Here is an 18,155-nt window from a genome sequence, read left to right as displayed (position 1 = left end):
GCCGGCCAGCGTCTAATCTCTTGAAATGGAGTGTTGCTCGGCCCGTTGGAGTCACTGTACCCCAGCAGTATCATACAAGCTCCATATCAAACCTAGCCTCCGGAAGACCAGAGATTGGAGAGGTTAATTGAATCGTCCAGTCCAATAATTTATTTTATTGTTCCATAACAGCAAAGAAAATGCTTATTTATAGTGATCAAAACTGTCAATAACTATTTCTTATGTTCCTTGGACTTTTTACACAAAAGTTTTTTCGGTAAGCTCGTTGACAAACATACAACAAAGCATCTAAGCCCAAATTTTTATGAAGTAATTTACTCAAAAGGACCACAGAGTAGATTGCCTCCGAATAATCATGAATTGCATTTTCTCAGCGAGCCAGCATTCATGATAATTACTGCAAGAATAACTTGCACTCCATTCACTTTGAGAGTAGGGCTGAAAAAAATAGATTAGCTAAGCACCACTGCTCGGGTAGGCTAAGTTTACCGTAGTGTGAACGGAGCCACGTTGTGCTGGAAATGATTAATATTTGATGAAGACTAAGTGCGCCGAGGAAACCGCGAGGTTCGGTATGTTATTCGGGAGGCCGGGAGAAAAAGGTCAGATTTGTTTGGTACCACTTGTAGGTCAACACGTACTTTAATTCAAACTTTCTTATGGTTAGAGTCAAACCAAAAGACTGCACCATTGTCAGCAAATATTCAATAAATTGACTTTTTGAAGAACTAAGAAATTAAGCATGAGGGAAGCTGTTCAATCCCAATTAAAAGTAATTGTAACCAAACTGAGGTAGACCAGAAGATGATGAGTCACTAGAAAACTTTTTTTTTTAACCCTCAAAGCAGACCAAGTTTGAGGAAAACTCTTCCCAGCAGTGTTACAGCACCCCATACTAACACTTATAGTCCATAATTAGATGCATAAACATATGAAGGATCATCATAAGCCATCAAAATGAACATTCTCCATTTGAAAACTCATCACATTTAGCGGTGATCGTTTTTTTAGTGGCTGCAGAGAAAACGCTGCTCTGCGTCCAAGTATTGACATTCTTCGCTATCTAAAGTTTGCACTTCAGCCTCAAGCATGACGTACTTTTTTGCATAGCAAGCTGTACAAGCCGCTTAATACAGCTATGAATACTGAAAAGGTTATTGCCGCCAGGTATGCACCAGTATCCTAAAATGTATATGCCCGGTCTTCCACTTTAAGAGTAAGGACATGAAATAACCTCTTGGTGTCTTAACTCGAAGGAAGCTTAACGATCAAAAATGTACTGGGGTTTTAGTATTTCTAAAAATGTTAAAACAATCCAAAACTTTAAATTTGGAGATACCTGTACGTGCTTATGCTCCAGCGGCGAAATGCAGGCAGCTGGTGAAAACCACAGGGACAGTCAAAACTGTCTGACGCAGCCCTTATTCCCAATATAGAAACGTTGCGATGCTCCACTGATGGAAGCACAAGTACGGGAAATTACCAAGGATTTTCTCTCTATGGAGACTTGACTGATTATTCTCAAACAGCAGCCCAGCTGCGGCATAATCCCCCTGATTCGGATAGATTCCTAGATAGTACTGCCATACACGCCGGAACTTTAATAACACAAAACTTCACAGCATTGTTCAGTAGTGCAGGCTCTCGGGTATGAATGATTTACCAGCGGTCTGTCATTTTCTGGAATAAGAATCGACGAGGAGTGAAAAGCTGACGTGTACAACATACCCAAGTTTCGCTATGATGTGTTTCTTACTGAAGAACAAAAGTCATTTTTAGCTATTATTTCGTGGAATAATATTAAACAATGTCACCGGTGTATTACAATTCATGCCAAATTAAAAAAGCCGTTCAAAACAAAATGAAAAGGACTTAACGCTTTCACTGCCGTGGATGTTTATATCTTATCAACTGGAATCCAACCAAATACAACAATTATATTTGCCAAGTATGATTTTACAGCCGGGTCTGAAAAGCCGGGTAACTGTTAAGCATAAAAATGATTCGACAGAAAAAAAATTTGTATCCAAACTGTAATAATTAAAACCATATTTGCGGCACCTGGAAATGATTGGCCACTTCCATTATGTGTTTCCGTATAAACATTTGTCCCTACAGATGCTCTTTCCGGCAACAAATGTCCATGAAAACAGAATTACCCAATCAATTAATGGATTATTCAACAGCATAATCTATTCTAAAAAGATTTGTTAATGACAGCTAGGGGCATGACAAAAAACAACATTTCCAACAGCAAAATCTTGTTTTGATTTAAACATTTAAACCGAATTGTTCCACTTATCACATATATATATAGCACTTATATATCACAAACATATCAAGATGATATCAAATCGCCTTTTATTGGACAGAGATATCTGAGAAGCATGTGGCACTTTTACTGTCCTGACAAATTGATCATTCAAATGTATGTAAAATGACAACAAAATAGTAATTGCATCACACCCAACTGAGCCAGATTATATCAAATTGAATTAAAACCTACTGAAACCGACCAAATTTTTACACTTTCAAATCAAACTGTCATTGAATCGTTTCGCACCCCTGTATTGAAAACCTTATCAAACAATCTTTTGCAGAGAGACGCACACCCTAGTGGCAGCCTTAGTTGCATTACAGAAAGGGTTGTCATTTGACTGAATTTCTTTGATAGTCACTAGAGGATAGAGGTGTGCAAAATTTCCGATTCTTAGATTATTCACGATTCGGCCGTGCAACAATCGAGAACGATTCACAAACGTCCAAATTCCGATTATATAAATATGCCAAGGGAAGCGAAACGAGCGAAAAGTACGCGGAACTGAAACGCAGTAGCGCGCGCGGTCTTCGGGACGCTTTTTGGGACGGACCGAGAGTACACATCCACAACTCACGCCTCGAGATTCAAAACAACAACAAGCATGGCTGAGCTGACCAACCCACCTCTTCGTGACATCAGACCTGCTCCGAAAAGGCAAACAACTTGAGGCGGAAGTATCAGCTAGCTGGCTGCAGTGCGTCGGTTAGCGTTCTACAGGGCGCCGCGCAGTGATACGAACGAACGAACAGAAAAGTAGTGGCTGGCGGTAATGGCGTCTGACTTTATTCAGAAAAGAGTATTGTGGTGGAAATGTATCACGCTTTTGAAAACAAAAAGTTTTTAGAAGAAAAACGCTTTATTTCCGAGACCCCAGCCAGCTTGCTGGACTATTTTCTTTTTTATTTTCTTCTCGTCCAACGTCGAACCAGAACGCGTGTCACCGAACGCTGTCAGAAAGAAGTCAGTGCTGATCGCACACACGGGAGGTGAGGATCAAATTGAGATTCATGTTAAAAAAGCCGAACGATCCCATTAATGTTTACACGTTCATGTTTACACAAGTTAAAAAGCAGAAAAGCACTTGAGGTTTTTTTTTTTTTGTACCTCTGAGAAACTTTAATGTTTACATGTTCATCTTTACACAACTTAAAAAGCAGGAAAGCACTTCTTTTTTTTTTTTTTAGGCATTTGTATTGAAGTAGTAGTTCACATTGTCTTTCATTTATACCTCAATGCACTTTTGAGTGGATAAAAATAATATATTTTTGCTCAATGCTATGTTTTATTCTGTTGAAGACTGAATATACTTAAAAGCTGTTGTTACAGAATGAGGACTTGAGTATTTTATTTACTGTTTTGAACTGTTAACTTGATACTGAAATAGTAGTTTATGTAGGCCTGAGAGGACTTTTGTACTATTTTTGTAACTAATGTACGAAACATTAAAAGCACAAAAATACATTGGTTTTTTTCTGCTGCCTGGGGGGGAAATCAATAATCGTTTTATAATCGAATCGTAGCCTCTGAATCGTAATCGCAATCGAATCGTGAGGTGCCCCAAGATTCCCACCTCTACTAGAGGATAATTGTGTGGTGACGGGATCTGCGCCATCCACACAATAATATTTCATGAATGTCCAGATGGTTGATCGTCAATTAAATAATAAATGCCAGCCCCCTATGAAGCATCAGCAATATGGCGCAGCATTACACGTCATGCACGGGCAACCCTTCCAAGATAAATCTTTCAAACGTCGCTGTACTGGAGCCTGCAATCAAACTATAATATAACTTTGCCATTTTTCCCCTCCGCGATGACCCATAGTCTTTTCCATTTTTCCCCACCACACAAGATAGAAGGCAGGCTGACATCGGCTGTCACGCTCATCCCATGCTGTTTTTTTTTTGTTTTTTTTTTCCCCCTTCTTCTGTCTCCACTCCGAGATGACCCACCCTTGTCATCTTTCGCCGCATTAGTGTGACAAAATAGAGAGCAGATTGAAGTGGCAGCATCTGGGCTAGACATGGAATCACAATGAATGGATACCCCCCTTATAGTAAGGGGCCCCCTGTTTGCTCTTGTACAACTTTTGTGATATAGCGCCACAACATTACCGTCCAAAAGTTGTTGATCGGTAAGATATTTAGGATTTCAAGGAAGGAAGGAAGGTCAATTTTGTGCACTTGATTGTTGAAGAAACGCACAATAGACTAAATGGTGTGTACTACTTGTTCCTCAATCTAAACTACTCAACTGTGCCGCACACCAACAATTGGGTAAAATTTGAGCATTTTTCGTTCCTTCCGATCAAATCAGCAAGGCCTGATTTTCGAATATCTCCAAAAGATTGTCCCAAGCGATTATCCTGTGGTTGCAGGGTGTGTACAAGACCAAAATTCACTCAGTGATTGGTTTGGGTGAGCGGGTCTCAATTTTAAACCTGTTCAATAGCAACAATACAACAATGTATGTGTGTGGTCAACACAGTGTTGTCACTCAACAAATAAAAACAACAAGGAGAAGAGTTAGCAATCAATCATAATGTAGTGATGATATAAGCTAATGGTTAGTCTATCTTCTTCTATTTCTTCTTCTTCCACTATCAATTTGTTTTTGTATTTGTATTTTCCAGCAGGGTGCCCTGTGGCACTTGATTCAAGTCACCAAAAACTACAAAGAAAAATGTTTTTTTTTCCCCAATTAGTAGTAGCCAATCAAGGAGATCAAGTTAAAAGCCTAAACCTAGTTGTCAGTCTTCATCTTTTACAATGCGATTTTTTTTTTTTTTTTTTTTTTTTTTTAAATCACATGAAGCCAGACTGTGCCATCAACAAATTAAAAATAAAAAACAACCTCAAACAATAAAAACTGTACTGACTGTCGTGTCGCCGAGGTGTGATAGAAGGGGGGGAAATTACCACGTACAATAGGATGGTGTTATGATGCTTTTAAGAAGCACAATGTGAACATGCTAAGCTGCAATTATTGACAAAGCATTCAGGTGTGGGAGGTAATAAAAATGTGGTGTAAAACGCCCATCCCACGCTAGCTTTGTTCCGACAGGTCAGAGATGAAACGGAGGCTGTACGCCGACTGGGAAGAGAGGGGCGAATGTGTAGGCGGCGGAAAAGGGGTAACGCACGGTCACCGGTTTCAAATTTGGCAATCAAGCTTGAGTTTAAAAAAAAAAAAAAAAAAAAAGTATCTCTATTAAGTCAATTCTGATTGTGGTAGATCAAGTTTACATCATGCACTAGAGATAGAGATGATTAATCTATTGATAGTTTGGTATTATAAAGAATGTCAATCCATTCAAGCTCTGATGATTATGTTTTTTGATACTTGTGGAAAAACATAAGCTTTAAATCGTAAATAACAATACATAATGTACAATACAACTTAATCAGCAAGATTTTTTTTCTCTACTTCCACCAAATAAAAAATAGGTGGGTTGTGTCAGGAAGGTCACCAGGCATAAAACCAAAGACTAACAAATGAACATGTTCTAATACATTTCTTACAGTTCTCTCTGTTATTCTATTGCCTTATAAGTTCCTGGTAATGTAACTGGAATAATGGATAATGCAAACAAACGATGAGATTGTGTTCCGTCATCAGCAACGGAGCGTAAATTAGAAAGACCTTGTCACGCGAGGTCAAATCAATACAGACAGATGTGCAGCTTCTTATCCTTAAAAAAAATAAAAATAAATCTTATGCGGATTAACTGCTCCTTCAACCATTTTTCATTTTCAGAAGAGAAGGTATTAATCTGACAGCCAAGTGAAGCCCAACAAACACTGCACACTTCAAAGCAGCGAGAACAGCTTTCTGGAAAAGGGTCCGTTTCTTTTTAATTCTTACTTCCAGCATAGGACAGAAAGACCCGGCTGACGTTTTCAACAATTCTTGTAAGCCCCGAAAATGTGGCGTTGTGTTGTAATGCTCCAAGCAAAACATTTACAGTTTGATACACTACTTAAGTCTGATTTAGGAGGGCAAGGATAGCAGGTAAAGCATTATAATTCTTCAAAAACACATACACAAGTCTTTGTTGTCATCATTGAAACAGAAGATAATTAAAGCAGATTGAGAAAATATTTCACATTTTGTTCCGCAGTCTTTCACCTCCCACGCGGTGCAAAGTGTGCTCTGGCTGTACTGCGATTGCTTTAAAAAAAGGCTACTATGAGGAGATAATTAGAAGAAACGCACAACTGCTACTTATGCAAGACGCAGGGAAAACTGACAGCAAAAAGCAGTGCCCACACACCTCGCTCCTAATGGCTGCTTGGACGGATGTACCGACCAGAATCAGCATTAAAAGGTCCCTGACCCGCCAAAAGGCCCCTCGGTTGTTTGTCCATTAAAGTTTTTGCAGTGGCATGGAGTGCAGGCACTTTACTTTTTGCTACCTTTGTTGGGGAAAGTGCTTACTTTATCCTTACCTCCTGTGGGATTGAATTCCCGGGACGCTTATTGAATCGCGAGTGTCCAAGGTCTACAAAACAGTGTGCTTTTGCCAGTGTGGAGCAGTATAAACAAGGTAAGAAAAGGCTACTCTGTTGTGCAATAAAGACACGAGCTGCTCCGACCCGATTTCAACCGCCAAGTAAAGAGGTGAGGGTAAAAAAAAAAAAAAAAATCTCTCGACTCAGAATCCAACACAGGGTGCTTGAGGGCACTGGATGACTACAAGCCCACCCCCAGAGGCTGGATGCCCAAACCTCAGGCACTTTTTGTGAACTGCGTTGGATCTGTGCAGTTTGTTTCCCAGAACTGGAAAGGAATGAAGTCTACTTTTCAACCCATGGCTGACTTTTCTATGGATTTTAACACTCCACGAGTGACACAGACTACAGGCAGGCTATAAATGTATACGTGTCAGGGATAGTGATGGTCTACACAGGGGGCCTTAGGCCTCAATTCTTTTCACGTTGCAAAGCTTCCACCCTGACTACAACTCACAAGCAAGCCGCCTACAAAACTGATCCGACAACTTCAAGACTGAAGAAAGTGTCTGGGCATAGGTTGGCACAAATTGATTGAAGAGCAAATAGAAGGATCCCGGACAATCTGTTCAGCACCTTGGTTCATACATACCACATCACTTCTCACTATCAAACATTATGTTGACTTTAGCATCCAAGACTTTTTCTTTCCTGACCTGTAGCATCAAGGTTTAAGGACTTGTGTTTTTTGTGTTTGTTTGTTTGTTTGTTTTTTGGGAATTCACCGCAAAGGTGGCGATAGTAGAGTCATATCGCGATTAATCTACTTCAACCTACAACAGTCATCGCAGAGTGGTAAAGTCGACGTGTTGTCCAATTGACTGTTGTCTTTTTATTCAACCACTACTATAGTGTCAAAAAATATGGCAAAATGACCTAGCTGGACGCAAACTACTGCCATGTAGTTCAATTACAAATTAAGACACCTGAGGTCTCTTCAGATCCTGTTTAGATCTACTGCTACAGTTGTGCGATTTCTAACCACATTATCGACTAAACCTCCTTGATGAAATTAGCAATAAATTTTCAAATCAATTCCTTTTTTGTTCTTTTAATTTAGATGTTGTATTGAGCAGATTTCAGGCTGCCTCGAGGAGTCTGTGTTGGCTTTGCTGCATTTAAATCCATGGTTGACTATTATTCTCAATTAACTCTAATGAGTCAGACTGCAAAACTTTGTAGGCTATTACTAAACCTGTCGCTCTGCAACAGTCTTCCAATCTACCATTTCTGTTCAAGTGAGGCTAGTCTTCGCATCAGCAAGATACAACTTTGGAAATAGCAAAAATACAAATGTTGAGTGGCAGCTGTCACCCACTAGTGAAGACGCCCTCAAGAACAGAGTCACAATAGCTGAGACGAAAAGACAAGAAGTGTGCATAGGGGTTGGGGAGGTGGAATGGGGCACGCTCCATTTATATTGGAGACAGTCGAGGGCCTGAAGGGTCTCATCAGGAGCAAATTTCCTGCAATGTATTACAAGCTGGAGTGTAGCTTAAAATGAAAGTGGGAAGACGCAAGATCACTCGAGCCAACTGTGCGGCGATAGCGGACGCTATTGTACTCTGTAAAGACATTAATTTCCTCTCCGATAACTACAGCCATAACGCCAGATGCTTTGTTTATGTGGCGGACAGAGAAAATGATGGGCATTGATTCCTTATTCGTTCATTGTCCGGCTCATAATTATATCTGTGAATACTGGGAACAAGGGCCCAATTAGAGCGTCCGATGGCACCCTGTGTCTCCGCCGCATACTAAGATGATGGACGCCTCAAACTCGACACTTAAAAATTCTTCCGTTTCACTTCAAGTTGGACTTGTCAACAAATTATAGATACATTTTCAGTTTGTGGATGAAAACGGGGAGTTTGAGGGTAAGGGTAGCATTTGAAAGATGAAACGTCTCCAACAAGTGAAGGCATTGTGTCTACAGCTTCATCTCAACGACAGAACACAAAGCCATGTGATATATGCGCTCCATCCCACTTGATCGTGTTTGTTTGGGATTTTTGGCCTCAGGCTATTCTGTGATGACGTTGGCACACTTGACTGTCGCTTTCGCTTTACCTTGCAATGGCACCATATTAAAAAATAAATAAGTAGAATAAAATATACATCTAAATTCAGATAGATGGACAAGCTAGAATGCTTTCAGCAGTCAGCCTCCTTGATGTTCGACTATGAACTCAAAATCAGTTTGATTTGTTTGGATGGCTTTTCTCCAAAAGGAGCAGAAGTCACCCTGAAAACTTTTAAAAATTGCCACTCCCAGTTGAAGTTTACTGTCAAACAAAATAAACAGAACTTTGTGTATATAAAACAACCATAGTTTAGCCGTACAGTCTGCTAGGTTAACGATAAAGCTCAATAGCATCTATGTTGCAGCGCTTTAACACTGTAAGCAACAAATTTAAAACAGTGCAACGTGTACACTGACAATAATTGTCATATATTTTATCCTCTGCGTAGAGTTGCTAATATTAGCTGAGTGAGGGTTTGAAGCGTTTTAATGAATCCCACTTAAGTTTTCTGTTGTACTTCCTGTTTTAGCTTTGGCAGAGCAATTTTAACTAAATATTTGTATTAATGTATTCACGTCACAAGCCCTTCTCAATTAGTTTTGACTCCTTTACGATGGTCTCAAATGCAACAACGTCAAACTGTTCACTGTAATTAGACGCCCACGGCAAGTAGGCTATTTTCCGAGCGACAGATTGGCGTCCACGCCCACCCGCCCCCCGCTCAACTGGCCCCCTCGAGAGATTCGGAAGCGGAAGGTGCGTACTTGACATCCCATCAGCAGACGGCTCACTGACAAGTAGGCCGTAAAGGCTTTTTTCTCGCTTTGATTACACTAAGTGCACAGAGGCCAGATGCGACCCGAGCCAGTCATCTGTTGGCTTGCCAACAACAGTCGCCATCGACGGGAGAAGGGGAAAGGGTGGGAGGTGGGGCGGGAGCGACTCGGGTCACTTGGGGTTCCTTCCCCCCTGAGGAATGAAGGCATTGTTCTTCATTACACTTGAAGAGGCTGTTGAGGGCTACAGACAGCGAACAAGTCCATTCCCGCACCTGTTTTCCATCACCAGAACTCCTACTGGTTGAGCTGAAAGCCGAATGACACTTTGTACCCCAGTGTGCCACTTTGTGACTGCGAGATAAGACAATTTGCATGTCAATTTTGAGCAAAGGCGGAAAAATATCTGGTTTTTGCAAACAGGCACATCAATATGCCAAATAAGTCCTGGACTGAAAGATCTTTTTTTTTTTTTAAGCTTTTCCATGATAAGTCAATTTAATTCGAGAGATGATTAATCAACAATAGATTCTATCGATTATTATGCTTATTCCAATGACTGAAACTGCATCAGAAAAACCAGCCTAATGGAATCACAGTTTGTTATTAGGGATGGTGTGAGATGTCGTACCAAGCACAACCCCTAAACAACTCAATGGCAACTCTTAACATTTCATTCGTTGACACAAGGGGTGGGAATCTCTGACATGAGGCCGATTCGATATGTATCTCAATACACAGGTTGCGATTCGATTGAAAAACAATATCTTTCAGAGCAGAACAGTTTGATATGATTGGATTAAGTCTGGGAACGAGACTATTTTCGATTCGATACGATTCATTTTAATATTCATAATATTCAAATCATACTGACATTTGTTGCTTGTAGACGTTAATCTTAAAACCATAAATTTTTACAGTATCTTCAAACATGTTAAAAAACAACAACAAAAGTGTCTTCTATATTTTCATATATTGAATCAATTATTTAAATAGGCCGCAAAAAAGAGCTGGGCAATATGACTGAAAAATTTATCACAGTTTAAGTATTTATTAGTCGTTATTGCCAGTTATAATTGTTTTTCTTTCTATTAAAAATAAGGATCAGGAAAAGAAAAGGCTGATAATTTAATTTTAAATATAAATATTTAACCTTTAAAAAGACACCAACACAATTACCGGTAAACAGAATATGTGTACAGTATGTGAAGTATTTCAGAAACTTTGAGACAAATTTGAGACATGAAATAAACCTACCGTCCAGCCAAAAGAAATTTGAAGCCACCTTATGGAACAATAAATCTATCAAACACATTTTAAGCACTTAATATCTACAATAATATTGCCAAAAATGACCTCCCCTTTTATCAACGGTTTTTGTTTTTCTTTTCCCATCACTTTCATTTTTGGTTAATGTACGACATCTTTTTTATTATTATTTTTTAATCTGAGACACGATGATGACCATGGAATCATTACTGTTCATGTTTTTTTTTTGTTTTTTTTTGGGTCGTTCATTTTGAGTTTGATGACGTAATTGCACGTCTCAATTCTCTTAACTGCTTCTCATGCTAGTTGTGTACATTTACAGGCAGCCACAAATGGAGAAATGAGATGCTTGCGTTGTGCTTTTAGCTTAGCTGGTGTGTTGGCTTTGGGACACACCTGTGTGAAGTTTGAATCCATGCATTGGATCGTCACGGGAAATATTCTTTAGGGTCGCGCGCAGTACCAACACCATAAAAGTGCACCGAGAGGACTTGATAGCCATGGGAAATACCGAGATGTACGAGCTTCTGCTCTTGTCACCAGTTGCATGTTGTCACTCGCTGTGACGCGCGACCACTATACCGTGCCGTGTCGCGAGCCTGGCGTTGACGGTGCCACCCCCCCCCCCCCCCAAAAAGGTGCGTAATGTAATGTCTTTGCATTATGTTTCCAACATCCGGGGAATGAAGCGTCTATGAGCGCTACTTTGCTAGCTCTCTGTAAACACAGAAGTAGCTTGAATAGTGATGCTGCTGAAACGTAAACAAAACAAGTAGAGCACGGCACGGCGCTCTTCTTCTTGTTATGAAAACCATAAAGTCTCACACGCAACCGATTCATAGCCACGTGATAACCGGTCCACAGCATAGAGATAGACCGATATGCTTTTTTCAGGGCCGATACCGATTCCGATTATCGGTAGTCAAGGAGGCAGATAACCGATATTTGAAGCCGATATTCATTTGCAGTAAAAGTTAAAATGTTGGCACCAAATTTTTGAATAATGCAAACCCTAACAGTTCTTTACAATGGATTCTCACACTGCACTTTTCATTTTACATCCTTCTATCTGCAATAAGACGTTGGTGGCGGGGGGAGTTAAATGTGGGGCCAATGTGACATTACCTTTTATAGCATTTGGGATACTTTTAGTTTTATTCTATAAATGTTATATTTTTATATTTTGAAGTAATAGGAGGAACCCTGTCATTCAAAATGTGCATCAGCTGTGGCATTACTTATTACTACAGCAAAAAAAATAAAAAAAATTCCATGAGAAAAACTATTCATCCCTGAACACCATACAGTTCTTGTAGACCTTATTATGATTATTGTTATTGTTACCATATAGACAGTTTTGATAAGCTGAGGATCTTAAATCGAGAACAGCAATATCATGCTACTCCTCTCTACAAGAGAACTGTCAAAAGACACTTCATCATGTAGTTTACTGCCACTTAGGATGCCCCAATCAACGCAGAAAAAGGTAGAGTAAAATAACTTGGTTATAATAATAGTAAGAATAACTTGGTTAAACAGACATTATTGCGGTGGACCGCTGCCAGTTTCTGCTGTTTAATGTGTTTTACACTTATAGACACGTGTGTGTATATGGGCACACTATTCTCTCACTACTGTACTGTACTGTATCACTTAATGGCACAGATGTACTTGTCTAAATAATAACTGGGCTGCAACATTGCTAATTCACATTAACAAGCACTATCTTAGCTGTCCACATGAATAGTTACTAACACACGAGAAAGTTATACAACACCAAACATGAGCTCATTATTCAAAGTATGATGCACGTAACGAAATTACATCACTGAACATTAATTGCAGCCGTGTACGGCCGTAGATGTTACATATTAGTGGCATCCATTGAGAGGATAATGTCCCAAATGACGGCAGACATGACGTGAAAAGAGAGACAAAACGAGCAAATAAGCACACTATACTTTAGTGCACTTCTCTACTAATGCCAAACATACGGAAGAGAACACGTTCGTGTAGTTAAACGGTGTTTGAGACACTTAATTTGTTACGGAGCGGACTTTAACGAGGTGCACAACGAGCTGTCAATCAAATCGACGTCGAAGCTTAAGGCACACAATGGCAAACCAGTGCGACAAATAAACACAATATAAAGTAACTAAACACTATTTAGTGTCACTGTGGCATCTCACTGCATAATAACCGCTATGCAACAAGTAGTGGACGTGGCCCAGAATGCAATGTGTGCGTCACGAGAGGTAAATATAATGACGTTACTCTACTCTTAACATGGAACTAGACAATATAATAATGACAACTGTTAATATTTGGAACCTTTCTAACAAACATTATTTACTTAATTAAGTGAAAATGTGTGTGATTCCCTCCCCGAGTAGTTCAAGTAGCGAATTAGCTACTGGGTGTTAGCCTCCATGCTAAGCTGAACACACCACTGTTAGCTAGCGGGGATTCAATGCAAGGCAATGCAGCTCCATTCATATAGTGCATTTAATACACAACATAATTCAATGTGTTTAGCTTATCATGGTGAAAAGTTCAGCCGAGTCTCTTCTCTTTTAACTTACCTTCGAAGCATGTGTCTCGCGTTGTGGGTGCGTGTGTGACCGGCTACTGTGATACACGGCATACACTACTGATTGGTTCTGGCTCTTGCACGGCTAACCAATCAAATGCTGCGATGGGCGTTACGTTGCTGGAGTTGGACTCCATAACAGACAGAGACGCTCTGGGCTGCATTCGAAGCGAAAAGACGGAGTTTTAAATGGATCGCTCATATCGGCCGTCAGATTAATAAAACAGACCGATACCGATATGTACCAATACGTCAAATATCGGCCCGGCCGATTATCGGTCTATCTCTACTTTACAAGCAATGTATCTAAGGATTCCCGGCGGATTTTGTATCGATTGACGAGTCTGCTACCGATGCAGTCGTTATAGCGCTCCTTGACGAACAATATCCGGTCGAATCGCTTTTTTGTCCCACCCCTAGTTGACACCCACGTCACTCACCTGACCACGCCTGACCTAGGCTTCACCTTCTAAAATCATTCACACTCTTACACGCTTGTACTTCTTTAGACAGCTAACACATTTGAGACTGACTCTACAGCACCACTTACAGTTGCAGCTACTCTCAGCTTTGCTTTAATTGCTTCAAGACGATGAAATCAAATCAACACATCCCACCCAATTTCTGACGACCAATTAATCAACCATCCCTATTAAAAGTCAAGCGCGACATCAAAACTTTGAACTTCCACGTGTCACTTCCCACAAGACTCCACAATTAAAATCTCCCAAGACTTCAAGGAGTGTTTTTAGATGCTGAAGTCATCCTTCAACTCAAGACTCAGCCATCCAGATAACTACATCAGATATTACTCCCACTGGGCATTTTGCACCGCTCTTTAAATTTTAAACAACCAAATATTTAATTAATCAGTCCTTTCATCTTGAGTTGAGGGTTGTTATATATTTTTTTTCACCCTGATATGACCCCATTAGATATCACAACCAAACAACTTATTTACTATGGCAAAAAAAATGTTTGTGATGGCACTAATTAGGTTGATTGCACGTGACAAATTAGTTTTTGTGGGAACATGTTAACAGCGCGATCCTATTGAGATACCAAGATAATGTGTAATATATGTGTATAGTAAACAATTTACATAACACAACAGACAAATTAGACAAGCCAACAAGTTATCGGCATCAGCTAATTTAAAATGGCCGACAAACACAGACTGGCTATCTTGAGCAACAACCAACTCCTCATTGCTGACACCCACATCACTCACCGGACAAGTTACAGTGTAGGATGTGAGGATGGCAACCCCAAGTGGATGAAAATGTGTGCAACTCAAGTGAACATTTGTATTGGTATTAATATCCATCCATCCATCCATCCATCCATCCATTTTCTTGACCGCTTTATTCCTCACAAGGGTCGCGAGGGGTGCTGGTGCCTATCTCAGCTGGCTCTGGGCAGCAGGCGGGGGACACCCTGGACTGGTTGCCAGCCAATCGCAGGGCACACAGAGACGAACAACCATTCACGCTCACAAGCACACCTAGGGACAATTTGGAGCGCCCAATTAACCTGCCATGCATGTTTTTGGAAGGTGGGAGGAGACCGGAGTACCCGGAGAAGACCCACCGGGCACGGGGAGAACATGCAAACTCCACCCAGGAATGGCCGGAGCCTGGACTCGAACCGGAGTCCTCAGAACTGGGAGGCGACGTGCTAACCAGTCAGCGACCGTGCTTTGGTATTAATATTACAAAATAAATGATAAATCAGCAGAATAATCTATTATTATTTATATATATATATATATATATGTGTTAAAAAAAATCGATTCGGCGATATATCGCGATACTACATCGCGCGATTCTCGAATCGATTCAATAATCGGCAGAATCGTTTTTTTGTTTTTTGTTTTTTTAGGATTCACACCTTGAGCATGGAAGAATGTTATATGAACGGAACATTAAGCCTTAATATTTTATTTTAATGCTGTTTAAACATGAAACAGATTACAACCTCTATAAGACTGAAATTTCAGATAAATAAATAATACATTTTCATATAAATCTTACACTCTACAAGCTTACTGATTAGTATTTTCTAAATATGAATGAAAAAAAATCGCAACAATCGACTTATAAATTCGTATCGGGATTAATCGGTATCGAATCGTGACCATTCGTATCGGGATTAATCGGTATCGAATCGAATCGTGACCTGTGAATCGTGATACGAATCGAATCGTCAGGTACTAGGCAATTCACACCCCTAATATATATATATATATATATATATATATATATATTCGATAGCTAGCTAGCCTGTACCCCTACTGCGCAATTTAAAGAGTGCATGCCAACAACTTAATTTTTTTTTCCCCCAAATAGTTTACAAACAACACAAGCTCGATATAATGTTGTAAATTGCCGTCCTGGCCGTACAGTGTGAAAAATTTGGATCAGGACCAAACTCCCTGAATCAGGAGAAAGAAGCATGTTTTATTCACCAAGATATTATGCAAAATATGGCCTTTTTGCTCACAATGTTAACAAAACTCAGAAGGATGAAAATTCTGGATCTTCACCAAATTGTAATGGGTTCTTCTTGGCCCATGCTCCACCCTTAAAACAAAGTTTAGCCTCCTTGGCAGAGGTAACAGAAGATAGCAGTGATTGAATCACATCCGGTGGATGTTATCTCACCAACAAAGTTTAATACTGGCTTGCGTGCCACGATTTAACTGAAGCTTAATAACTCTTCAATATATATTTGCGGTGGGGGTGGGGGCTAACATCCTGCAATGCTTAACAACACAAAGCGAGTCAGCACTGGCCAGGGTAAATAATTAATATGCTTTGTGCAAATGTCGCCCGGGCTTTGTCTCAGCCATTACAATGAAGCTGGAGTCAAAAGTTGCTGTAGTCCAAAAACAACATGGACTTGTGCTCGCTCAGCATAAAACGCCATGACCAGACGACAGCGCTTTCATGGATAAAAGCAACGTTCTGGATTAAGGTGCCCGTATAATCCCACAACGCGACCAACGTCTGCCATCCTCCAATATTAAGAGGCACCAACTCAGCATAAAAAGGATTTATACAAAGAGCAGTGTCACGCTTCTACAAGACCACACTACATTTATTTATTATTAATTTTAAAAATAGCAGAAAATTAGCATTTTATTTCAGGAATTCCGTGCCGGGCGCTCATATAGTCAATGTGCCACAGGTTGCCCACCCATGGCCTAACTGCCTTGCAGAAATAGTCCCAACAAAGCCAGTTTCCTACTTGTAATATGATTGTGTAACTGATGTGAACGTGTTGCCAGTGAATGTGATGGTGATGGGTGGTGTGAGGGTGCGTCGCCTGTTGTTTCTCCATCACATCTCCATGGCAATGTGCGAGATGAAAAAGCCTGAAACCAAGCAGTGCAAGGCTGCAAACAAAAAAAACCCAAAAAAAACAAAAAAAAAACACAACAGTCAATAAAACTCTGTACACAGTAAGTTCACCCCAAATCATCCGAGAGCATTTCAACTCACTATTCTGTAGAAGGGGACAGTGACGCCCCACGTAGTCTGCTGCAAACCCAGAAGATGACCGACCTGAACCCCCTTAACAATCCACGCACATCCATATTAACCCCATTCCCCGTGGGACACACAAGCATATTTAAGGCCACTTCAAGACATGATTCCGTATTTTAACACATCGTTGCCAATTCGGCGTATGTGTACAACGCCGTAGGGCAAAATTTATTTTTAATTTTAACTTTGAAAACGCGGCGTGCGAACATTGAAACCAGTGAGATGGAGTAAGCTTCACCGGGTTGCGCGACTTATAAAACACAGAAAAATACACCACAAATGACGGAATACGCATCACTTCGGACGTTATTTGCACTCGAAAGCCTTAAATCAGCGATTCGAGTGAGGCTTGTGCATTGGGAGACACTTGAGCATTTTGTTTTACTGCCGTGATTTACAACAGAGTCAATGGACCGCAACTCCCAAAACGTGACCATGTGCGACATCTTTTCTTTTTCTTTTTTTCTAAACGACACATCAGAGTTCCCAGTTCGGTGACGGGCGTGTTGTCCAAAAGTGACGCAAAGGGGGGCAAATGAGAATCTCCATATAAGCAAATAAGTCCAACTTTATGAACAGTCGGCGTCCGTACATCCACTGCTCAGCTTGGTCACGAGCCTCGCAAAAAAAAAAAAAAGCTGAAAAATGCTGATTAATATGCTTCGAAATCCACGCGTATCAAAATGGAGGGAAAGTACATAGTCCACAAAAGGCAGCCCGGTCGACGAGAAGAACCTACCTTGGGGAAGAGCCGCCTGAAAGATGAATAAAAAGAGAATAGTCGCCAGAGAGACGCAGCCTGCGTTCGCCATGTTGGACACCTGCTTCAGTTATGGTGGCGCGAGGCAGCTTCACCGGAGAACGCACCCCCCACCCTCCCCTCTCTCACTCACTTAATCGCTCACTCCCCCACCCCACTCGCTGCTTTCTCCGCCTTCCCTCCGCTGGCCTCTGATAATAAGATGCTAGAAGCTTCTACGGACGCCGTCACTCATCTATTTCCAACTTATGGCCATCTTTTTTTTCATGGCTTAGTTTTCAGACATTTCCACAATGCAACGCCATTTACTCTGTGAAAGCAAATGGCCGTTAACTAACACACAAAGAAAATCACTC

General features: G+C 40.6%; 1 protein-coding gene across 4 annotated transcripts in view; it reads right to left on the bottom strand.

The window, feature by feature from the left end:
* cadm1a (cell adhesion molecule 1a) overlaps positions 1-17,926 on the bottom strand; it is a 338,297-nt gene extending 320,371 nt beyond the window's left edge. For all 4 annotated transcript variants that reach the window (XM_077504824.1, XM_077504825.1, XM_077504827.1 and 1 more), the window contains exon 1: positions 17,779-17,926. In XM_077504824.1, the coding sequence (XP_077360950.1) occupies positions 17,779-17,851 (73 nt within the window). In that variant the 5' untranslated portion in view covers positions 17,852-17,926. The remainder of the gene's footprint in view (positions 1-17,778) is intronic.
* Positions 17,927-18,155: the final 229 nt, after the last annotated feature.

Source organism: Festucalex cinctus, chromosome 18 (genome assembly GCF_051991245.1).
Source record: "Festucalex cinctus isolate MCC-2025b chromosome 18, RoL_Fcin_1.0, whole genome shotgun sequence".
Taxonomy (NCBI): Eukaryota; Metazoa; Chordata; class Actinopteri; order Syngnathiformes; family Syngnathidae; genus Festucalex; species Festucalex cinctus.
Note: the sequence above shows the minus strand (reverse complement) of the source record. Positions and strands in the feature narration are given on the sequence as shown.